The sequence below is a fragment of the Procambarus clarkii genome, chromosome 6 (genome assembly GCF_040958095.1).
Source record: "Procambarus clarkii isolate CNS0578487 chromosome 6, FALCON_Pclarkii_2.0, whole genome shotgun sequence".
NCBI lineage: Eukaryota > Metazoa > Arthropoda > Malacostraca > Decapoda > Cambaridae > Procambarus > Procambarus clarkii.
Genome location: NC_091155.1, coordinates 31,520,040 through 31,531,645, shown reverse-complemented (window position 1 = coordinate 31,531,645; position 11,606 = coordinate 31,520,040). Strand labels below are relative to the sequence as shown.

Genomic DNA, 11,606 nt, shown 5'->3' with positions numbered 1-11,606 from the left:
ATATATATATATATATATATGCAACAATGATCACAAAAACACTGATCCAAGTATGCCGAATAACCACATGTGAAAAATAGAAAATACTTAATGCGTTTTCGGCTAATTCGCCTTCATCAGAGCAAAGTAGAATGAAGATAAGAAAACATTGCTGATCAGACCTTTATATCAGCCTGGGCAGATCACCTGACCACCAAAAATAAGTGGAGGAATGGAATTATAAGAAAGAAGGTAACTGCAGAAGGCCTATTGGCCCATACGAGGCAGCTCCTATTAATATATCCAAGTGCCATACGTGTTAAATGATTGCTATATTGTTTTGACGTGCTATATTGAGGCTTAAATAGGGATCCAACTTGTACATACCGGGGCTCACATTAAGGCTGTTGTTACAATGTTTGATCAGAGCAGACTCGATCACGTTTCGTTCAACAAAATCCTTACTTTTAACAATACATTTTGTCCCTGTGAAGAATGATTACATAAACTGGAATGTAAATACAATGCACTGGATTGCTGGGCTGTACGAATAGCATATGAATGTTGTTTTAAACGCGAGGAAAGAGATTTACCAGTCTGGCCGATGTAAACACATGCACACTCATTACAAGGGATGGAATACACACAACCTGCTACAGACGAGGGCGAGTTCTTAATTAACATGGACTTAACTGTATTATCATTTTTAACACTGGGTTAATATTAAGGTTCTTCAGGGTTGGGGCAAGATTTACTAGACCCTCAGAATATGGTAATACCAACGAATTTTTCAGTTCTGGTTTAGACTTAGTAGTCTGTTTGTAGAAAGTCGTTTTTGCTTGACCAAACGCAAGATCCAAGATAGATTTTGGGTATTTTAACTTCTTCCCAATTTCAAATATATTTGCTATTTCTTCATCGAAAAATTCCGGACTGCAAACTCTCAGGGCTCTGAGAAACATACCAGAAAAAACTGTCCGCTTGACCTGAACATGATGATTTGAATAGAAATGTACATACGAGCACACATTGGTAGGTTTCCTATACACATTGAATTTGAAACTCCTACCAATTCTGTGAATCATGATGTCTAAAAAAGGCAGAACACCATTCACTTCGTTCTCAATTGTGAATTTAATTGACGGAACCAGCGAATTAATTTGATTGAGAAAATCAGTTTCGTCATAATTAACCGGCCACAGGCACAAAATATCGTCAACGTACCTGTACCAAAGCAAATTTGAGGGTAAAATCCTGGGAAGGATATTTGTTTCGAAACATTCCATGTACAGATTGCTCAAAACAGGGGAGAGGGGATTACCTATCGCCATGCCAAATGTTTGTTTATAAAATGAATCATTAAAGCTGAAATAATTATCTTTAATGCACAATTTTATAAGTTCAATAATGGTGTTAGTAGGCAAAGTTAAATTATACCTTGGGAGTAGATCCCGTAAGTTTGACAACAGATCATAAACAGGAACCCTAGTGAACAGAGCAGTCACATCAAAACTCACAAGTTTAAAATCATAATTTAATTTCAAACTAGACAACTTGTTAACCAAGTCCAAGTTGTTTGTTACGTGTGAGTTGGAAATGGAACCTACTACTGGAGACAAGACTTGGACAAGCCATTTGGAAAGTCTATATGCCACAGATCCAACAGAACTAATAATAGGTCTTGCAGGATTATTCGGTTTGTGTGTTTTAATAAGCCCATATAGATATGGGAGAGAAGGGGAACGACTTAAAAACTTAGGAATCAACTCCTTATCGTTCTTGAGCGCGGTTTTAAGAGTTTTGTTGAAATGAGCAATAAGTCTTTCAATAGGGTCACTATTAACAGGTAAGTAAGTGTCTCTGTCCTCTAATAAGTGGTTCATTTTTTTGGACGTAGTCTTCTTTGTCCATGATGACAACAGCATTGGACTTATCAGCTTTAGTGATATGTAGAGAGTTATCTTTTTTGAGGGTATTGAACGCTCGCATAAACCTCTCTGGACAATTAGGCACAGTACCCTTAAGTAAAGAACCGTACACCATTCCCTTGCAAATAGTGATGTCATCAGCTGAAATCTCACTAGATTTCTCCAAATTGCAAAAACTTTTTTGCAATTTGGCCTATTAGGCAAATCGGGCCTTGCATAATAGGCCAAGAAGTGCATTCTGGCTACTAGGTACGACATGTATGTGTGATATATATATATATATATATATATATATATATATATATATATATATATATATATATATATATATATATATATATATAATTAAATTTTTTCTTCTTTAAAGCTTCGATTCCTCTGACTAGTGCTCTTGCATCGTGTTTTAATTGAAAGAGGATTTCTCCAAATGTCATATTTGTTCGAGGTGAAAAATAAGAATAATTAACTGTATAATGTATTACACTATAAATTTACACAACATTTCGAACCTACACGGTTCATTCTCAAGTGATGGGACTGTACTGGGCGTATTGGATTTATACCAATAGATCAAGTATATACAAATAGGTGATGTTTGTATCACATGGAGTACACCAAATTACACTAGGTGAACTCCATGTGATGGACTACACCTCCACTACCACAATGGGCGGCATCTGCGCCCGTGTACAATAACCCCCACGCCCTCTACCACGCCCTCTACCACGCCCACTACCACGCCCTCTACCACGCCCACTACCACGCCCACTACCACGCCCACTACCACGCCCTTTACCACGCCCTCTACCACGCCCTCTACCACGCCCACTACCACGCCCTCTACCACGCCCTCTACCACGCCCTCTACCACGTCCACTACCACGCCCTCTACCACGCCCTCTACCACGCCCTCTACCACACCCTCTACCACACCCTCTACCACGCCCACTACCACGCCCTCTACCACGCCCACTACCACGCCCTCTACCACGCCCTCTACCACGCCCACTACCACGCCCACTACCACGCCCACTACCACGCCCTTTACCACGCCCTCTACCACGCCCTCTACCACGCCCACTACCACGCCCTCTACCACGCCCTCTACCACGCCCTCTACCACGTCCACTACCACGCCCTCTACCACGCCCTCTACCACACCCTCTACCACACCCTCTACCACGCCCACTACCACGCCCTCTACCACGCCCACTACCACGCCCTCTACCACGCCCTCTACCACGCCCTCTACCACGCCCACACCTTATCAAATATTACGGCCATCAGTCGAGCTGAGTGTAACGAGATTAGTATTACTTCTGGTCTTAGAGCCGCCATCTTGGAGAGGACGAGGACTGGAGGGACTTGGTCTCTACCTCCAGGAACACCGTGACGGGTCCACCTCCTCCTTGGACCTGAGTGGTCCAAGGAGTAGCCTCCATGATCCTTCAGTAGCCTCGTGTGTGTGTGTGTGTGTGTGTGTGTGTGTGTGTGTGTGTGTGTGTGTGTGTGTGTGTGTGTGTGTGTGTGTGTGTGTGTGTATATATAATATTATATATATATATATATATATATATATATATATATATATATATATATATATATATATATAATATTAAACGTTTAATTGAATGAGTGCATATTCCATGTTGATTATTTTCTTGTTAAGGGCTTGTATCCCTCCAACTAGTGCTCTCGCATCATGGTTTAATTAAGAGTATTTCTTGAATTGTCATAGTTGTTCGAGGTTGACTTTAAATAAAATGGAACTGTAGAATGTATTACACTTATTATAAATTGACAACATTTCGAACCTACATGGTTCATTCTCAAGTGATGGGACAGGATGTTGTTGTGTTTAGATTTAACTACGCAGAACGAAATATCCATGTAGCACGGGCTATGGTGAGCCCGTAATAGGACACGACAGCGCGTATCGGATTTATACGACTGGGAGGTCAGGTACATGCAGTTAGGTGAGGAGTAAAAGATAACCTTTTACTGCTCACCTAATTGTAACACCGGCAGCAGTAGCATCAGGAGCAGTAACACCAGCAGCAGTAACACCAGGAGCAGTAACACCAGGAGCAGTAACACCAGGAGCAGTAACACCAGGAGCAGTAACACCAGCAGCAGTAGCACCAGGAGCAGTAACACCAGGAGCAGTAACACCAGGAGCAGTAACACCAGCAGCAGTAACACCAGCAGCAGTAACACCAGGAGCAGTAACACCAGGAGCAGTAACATCAGGAGCAGTAACACCAGCAGCAGTAACACCAGGAGCAGTAACACCAGCAGCAGTAACACCAGCAGCAGTAACACCAGGAGCAGTAACATCAGGAGCAGTAACACCAGCAGCAGTAACACCAGGAGCAGTAACACCAGGAGCAGTAACACCAGCAGCAGTAACACCAGCAGCAGTAACACCAGGAGCAGTAACACCAGCAGCAGTAACACCAGGAGCAGTAACACCAGGAGCAGTAACACCAGCAGCAGTAGCACAAGGAGCAGTAACACCAGGAGCAGTAACACCAGGAGCAGTAACACCAGCAGCAGTAACACCAGCAGCAGTAACACCAGGAGCAGTAACATCAGGAGCTGTAACACCAGCAGCAGTAACACCAGGAGCAGTAACACCAGCAGCAGTAACACCAGGAGCAGTAACACCAGCAGCAGTAACACCAGCAGCGGTAACACCAGGAGCAGTAACACCAGGAGCAGTAACACCAGCAGCAGTAGCACCAGGAGCAGTAACACCAGGAGCAGTAACACCAGCAGCAGTAGCACCTGGAGCAGTAACACCAGGAGCAGTAACACCAGAAGCAGTAGCACCAGGAGCAGTAACACCAGGAGCAGTAACACCAGCAGCAGTAGCACCAGGAGCAGTAACACCAGCAGCAGTAACACCCCGAGCAGTAACACCAGCAGCAGTAGCACCAGGAGCAGTAACACCAGCAGCAGTAGCACCAGGAGCAGTAACACCAGCAGCAGTAACACCACGAGCAGTAACACCAGCAGCAGTAGCACCAAGAGCAGTAACACCAGGAGCAGTAACACTAGCAGCAGTAACACCACGACCAGTAACACCGGCAGCAGTAGCACCAGGAGCAGTAACACCAGCAGCAGTAGCACCAGGAGCATTAACACCAGGAGCAGTAACACCAGGAGCAGTAACACCAGCAGCAGTAACACCAGCAGCAGTAGCACCAGGAGCAGTAACACCAGCAGCAGTAGCACCAGGAGCAGTAACACCAGGAGCAGTAACACCAGGAGCAGTAACACCAGCAGCAGTAACACCAGCAGCAGTAGCACCAGGAGCAGTAACACCAGGAGCAGTAACACCAGCAGCAGTAACACCACGAGCAGTAACACCAGCAGCAGTAGCACCAGGAGCAGTAACACTAGCAGCAGTAACACCACGAGCAGTAACACCACGAGCAGTAACACCGGCAGCAGTAGCACCAGGAGCAGTAACACCAGCAGCAGTAGCACCAGGAGCAGTAACACCAGGAGCAGTAGCACCAGCAGCAGCAGTAGCACCAGGGGCAGTAACACCAGGAGCAGTAGCACCAGCAGCAGTAGTAACACCAGGAGCAGTAACACCGGCAGCAGTAACACCAGGAGCAGTAGCACCAGCAGCAGTAGCACCAGGAGCAGCAGTAACACCACGAGCAGTAACACCAGCAGAAGTAACACCAGCAGCAGTAACACCGGCAGCAGCAGTAACACCAGTAGCAGTAACACCGGCAGCAGCAGTAGCACCAGGAGCAGTAACACCAGCAGCAGCAGTAACACCAGTAGCAGTAACACCGGCAGCAGCAGTAACACCAGGAGCAGTAACACCAGCAGCAGCAGTAACACCAGTAGCAGTAACACCGGCAGCAGCAGTAACAGCAGGAGCAGTAACACCAGCAGCAGCAGTAGTACCGGGAGCAGTAACACCGGCAGCAGCAGTAGCACCGGGAGCAGTAACACCAGCAGTAGCACCAGGAGCAGCAACACCGGCAGCAGCAGTAGCACCAAGAGCAGTAGCACCAGGAGCAGTAACACTGGCAGCAGTAGCACCAGGAGCAGTAACACTGGCAGCAGTAGCACCAGGAGCAGTAACACTGGCAGCAGTAGCACCAGGAGCAGTAACACTGGCAGCAGTAGCACCAAGAGCAGTAACACTGGCAGCAGTAGCACCAGGAGCAGTAACACTGGCAGCAGTAGCACCAGGAGCAGTAAGACCAGCAGCAGTAGCACCAGGAGCAGTAACACCAGCAGCAGTAGCACCAGGAGCAGTAAGACCAGCAGCAGTAGCACCAGGAGCAGTAAGACCAGCAGCAGTAGCAGTAAGACCAGCAGCAGTAGCACCAGGAGCAGTAACACCGGCAGCAGTAGCAGTAACACCGGCAGTAGCAGTAACACCAGCAGCAGTAACACCAGTAGCAGTAACACCGGCAGAAGCAGTATCAGTAGCACCAGGAGCAGTAACACCGGCAGCAGGAGTAGCACCAGGAGCAGTAACACCAGTAGCAGTAGTAAGGGCAGCAGTAACACCAGTAGCAGTAACACCGGCAGTAGCAGTAACATCAGTAGCAGTAACACCGGCAGCAGCAGTAGCAGTAACACCAGTAGCAGTAACACCGGCAGTAGCAGTAACATCAGTAGCAGTAACACCGGCAGCAGCAGTAGCAGTAACACCGGCAGCAGCAGTAGCAGTAACACCGGCAGCACCAGGAGCAGTAACAAGGGCAGCAGTAACACCAGTAGCAGTATCACCTGGAGCAGTAACACCAGGAGCAGTAACACCAGAAGCAGTAGCACCAGGAGCAGTAACACCAGGAGCAGTAACACCAGCAGCAGTAGCACCAGGAGCAGTAACACCAGCAGCAGTAACACCACGAGCAGTAACACCAGCAGCAGTAGCACCAGGAGCAGTAACACCAGCAGCAGTAGCACCAGGAGCAGTAACACCAGCAGCAGTAACACCACGAGCAGTAACACCAGCAGCAGTAGCACCAAGAGCAGTAACACCAGGAGCAGTAACACTAGCAGCAGTAACACCACGACCAGTAACACCGGCAGCAGTAGCACCAGGAGCAGTAACACCAGCAGCAGTAGCACCAGGAGCATTAACACCAGGAGCAGTAACACCAGGAGCAGTAACACCAGCAGCAGTAACACCAGCAGCAGTAGCACCAGGAGCAGTAACACCAGCAGCAGTAGCACCAGGAGCAGTAGCACCAGGAGCAGTAACACCAGGAGCAGTAACACCAGCAGCAGTAACACCACGAGCAGTAACACCAGCAGCAGTAGCACCAGGAGCAGTAACACTAGCAGCAGTAACACCACGAGCAGTAACACCGGCAGCAGTAGCACCAGGAGCAGTAACACCAGCAGCAGTAGCACCAGGAGCAGTAACACCAGGAGCAGTAACACCAGCAGCAGTAACACCACGAGCAGTAACACCAGCAGCAGTAGCACCAGGAGCAGTAACACTAGCAGCAGTAACACCACGAGCAGTAACACCGGCAGCAGTAGCACCAGGAGCAGTAACACCAGCAGCAGTAGCACCAGGAGCAGTAACACCAGGAGCAGTAGCACCAGCAGCAGCAGTAGCACCAGGGGCAGTAACAAAAGGAGCAGTAGCACCAGCAGCAGTAGTAACACCAGGAGCAGTAACACCGGCAGCAGTAACACCAGGAGCAGTAGCACCAGCAGCAGTAGCACCAGGAGCAGCAGTAACACCACGAGCAGTAACACCAGCAGAAGTAACACCAGCAGCAGTAACACCGGCAGCAGCAGTAACACCAGTAGCAGTAACACCGGCAGCAGCAGTAGCACCAGGAGCAGTAACACCAGCAGCAGCAGTAACACCAGTAGCAGTAACACCGGCAGCAACAGTAACACCAGGAGCAGTAACACCAGCAGCAGCAGTAACACCAGTAGCAGTAACACCGGCAGCAGCAGTAACACCAGGAGCAGTAACACCAGCAGCAGCAGTAGCACCGGGAGCAGTAACACCGGCAGCAGCAGTAGCACCGGGAGCAGTAACACCAGCAGTAGCACCAGGAGCAGCAACACCGGCAGCAGCAGTAGCACCAAGAGCAGTAGCACCAGGAGCAGTAACACTGGCAGCAGTAGCACCAGGAGCAGTAACACTGGCAGCAGTAGCACCAGGAGCAGTAACACTGGCAGCAGTAGCACCAGGAGCAGTAACACTGGCAGCAGTAGCACCAAGAGCAGTAACACTGGCAGCAGTAGCACCAGGAGCAGTAACACTGGCAGCAGTAGCACCAGGAGCAGTAAGACCAGCAGCAGTAGCACCAGGAGCAGTAACACCATCAGCAGTAGCACCAGGAGCAGTAAGACCAGCAGCAGTAGCACCAGGAGCAGTAAGACCAGCAGCAGTAGCAGTAAGACCAGCAGCAGTAGCACCAGGAGCAGTAACACCGGCAGCAGTAGCAGTAACAGCGGCAGTAGCAGTAACACCAGCAGCAGTAACACCAGTAGCAGTAACACCGGCAGAAGCAGTATCAGTAGCACCAGGAGCAGTAACACCGGCAGCAGGAGTAGCACCAGGAGCAGTAACACCAGTAGCAGTAGTAAGGGCAGCAGTAACACCAGTAGCAGTAACACCGGCAGTAGCAGTAACATCAGTAGCAGTAACACCGGCAGCAGCAGTAGCAGTAACACCGGCAGCAGCAGTAGCAGTAACACCGGCAGCAGCAGTAGCAGTAACACCGGCAGCACCAGGAGCAGTAACAAGGACAGCAGTAACACCAGTAGCAGTAACAAGGGCAACAGTAGCAGTAACAAGGACAGCAGTAACAGTAACAAGGGCACCAGTAGCAGTAACAAGGGCAGCAGTAGCAGTAACAAGGGCAGCAGTAGCAGTAACAAGGACAGCAGTAACAGTAACAAGGGCACCAGTAGCAGTAACAAGGGCAGCAGTAGCAGTAACAAGGACACCAGTAGCAGTAACAAGGGCAGCAGTAGCAGTAACAAGGGCAGCAGTAGCAGTAACAAGGGCAGCAGTAGCAGTAACAAGGGCAGCAGGAGCAGTAACAAGGACAGCAGTAGCAGTAACAAGGACAGCAGTAGCAGTAACAAGGACACCAGTAGCAGTAACAAGAGCAGCAGTAGCAGTAACAAGGGCAGCAGTAGCAGTAATAAGGACACCAGTAGCAGTAACAAGGGCAGCAGTAGCAGTAACAAGGGCAGCAGTAGCAGTAACAAGGGCAGCAGTAGCAGTAACAAGGGCAGCAGTAGCAGTAACAAGGGCAGCAGGAGCAGTAACAAGGACAGCAGTAGCAGTAACAAGGACAGCAGTAGCAGTAACAAGGGCAGCAGTAGCAGTAACAAGGACACCAGTAGCAGTAACAAGGGCAGCAGCAGTAGCAGCAGCAAAGCCACCGCCGTCTCGCCATCTGTCACAAAGCCAATCTAATCCGTGAGTGGAGCAGTTTTCCAAGTGAAGGCTTCATAGACGTGCGTCCCTCCCACTCCCGTCCCTCTCTTCTCTCTGCTCAACCCACATGCAAATGAGTGGGCGCATCACCACGCAATCTGGTCCCCGGAAAGTACACACAACGCCCCGTCTCCCCTCTCCTCCTGCCCGTCCCCTCAATCCCTAGGCTCTCCCTCTTTTTCCCTTTTCCCCTCTCCCTCAAATCAAGTTAAATTTGCCGAACTTATACTTCAATTCTCTAGTCTCCCCGCCCCGCGCAGACGTGCACACACACACACACACACACACACACACACACACACACACACACACACACACACACACACACACACACACACACACACACACACACACACACACACACTCACACTCGCCCGATGTGCACTTGTTCGGCGCTGACGACGGATTAGATCGCATTATCGTCGGCCCGGGAGGCTTGGCGATCCCCTATCGCCGCCTCTTGCCCGACTCTCCTTTTGTTGCGTGTTGACTTTCTCTTGTATTTCTTTTGTCTATTGTTTACTCTTTGGTAACAGATGAAGTGGTGTGTTCCCCAGTTGGCTTGTTAGCGACAACCCGCCCAGGATTGGGCATGTTATATGTGGATGGACACATATTAGCCCGGCCCTTTCTCATATTTAATATCATCTATGTATACACTCCCGGGAAAGGTTACATTTACATACCTCTTCCCCACTTGCCATATATGGTACAAACTTCCCCACTTGCCATATATGGTACAAACTTCCCCACTTGGCATATATGGTACAAACTTCCCCACTTGCCATATATGGTACAAACTTCCCCACTTGCCATATGTGGTACAAACTTCCCCACTTGCCATATATGGTACAAACTTCCCCACTTGCCATATATGGTACAAACTTCCCCACTTGCCATATATGGTACAAACTTCCCCACTTGCCATATATGGTACAAACTTCCCCACTTGCCATATGTGGTACAAACTTCCCCCACTTGCCATATATGGTACAAACTTCCCCTACTTGCCATATGTGGTACAAACTTCCCCCACTTGCCATATATGGTACAAACTTCCCCTACTTGCCATATGTGGTACAAACTTCCCCCACTTGCCATATATGGTACAAACTTCCCCTACTTGCCATATGTGGTACAAACTTCCCCACTTGCCATATATGGTACAAACTTCCCCCACTTGCCATATATGGTACAAACTTCCCCACTTGCCATATATGGTACAAACTTCCCCACTTGCCATATATGGTACAAGCTTCCCCACTTGGCATATGTGGTACAAGCTTCCCCACTTGGCATATGTGGTACAAGCTTCCCCACTTGACATATGTGGTACAAGCTTCCCCACTTGCCATATGTGGTACAAACTTCCCCACTTGCCATATGTGGTACAAACTTCCCCCACTTGCCATATGTGGTACAAACTCCCCCCACTTGCCATATGTGGTACAAACTTCCCCACTTGCCATATTTGGTACAAACTTCCCCACTTGCCATATATGGTACAAACTTCCCCACTTGCCATATATGGTACAAATTTCAGGTATCTTCTTGAGGTTATCTTGAGATGATTTCGGGGCTTAGTGTCCCCACGGCCCGGTCTTCGACCTGGCCTCCACCCCCCAGGAAGCAGCCCGTGACAGCTGACTAACACCCAGGTACCTATTTACTGCTAGGTAACAGGGACATCAGGGTGAAAAAACTCTGCCCATTGTTTCTCGCCGGCGCCCGGGATCGAACCTGGGACTACAGGATCACGCGTCCAGTTTTCTGTCCGCTCAGCCACCGGCTCCCTGTAATTCCCCTATATGTAATTTTCATATATCTGGACTGCTTCTTCCACTACTACTACCGCCACTAATATTACAGTAACTACCGCCACTAACATTACAGTAACTACCACCACTAACATTACAGTAACTACTACCACTAACATTACAGTAACTACCGCCACTAATATTACAGTAACTACCACCACTAATATTACAGTAACTACCACCACTAATATTACAGTAACTACCACCACTAATATTACAGTAACTACCACCACTAACATTACAGTAACTACCACCACTAACATTACAGTAACTACCACCACTAACATTACAGTAACTACCACCACTAATATTACAGTAACTACCACCACTAACATTACAGTAACTACCACCACTAACATTACAGTAACTACCACCACTAACATTACAGTAACTACCACCACTAACATTACAGTAACTACCACCACT

The 11,606-nt window shown here is 48.4% G+C and overlaps 1 protein-coding gene across 1 annotated transcript; it reads left to right on the top strand.

Moving 5' to 3' along the window:
* The first annotated feature begins 1,787 nt into the window (after window positions 1-1,787).
* On the top strand, window positions 1,788-10,687 carry LOC138355775 (dentin sialophosphoprotein-like). Its single transcript, XM_069311298.1, has 5 exons — window positions 1,788-1,825; window positions 5,595-6,679; window positions 6,916-6,919; window positions 7,662-9,145; window positions 9,900-10,687. Exons 1-5 carry the CDS (start codon window positions 1,788-1,790, stop codon window positions 10,685-10,687), a joined length of 3,399 nt encoding a protein of 1,132 aa, XP_069167399.1.
* The last annotated feature ends 919 nt before the right edge of the window (window positions 10,688-11,606 follow it).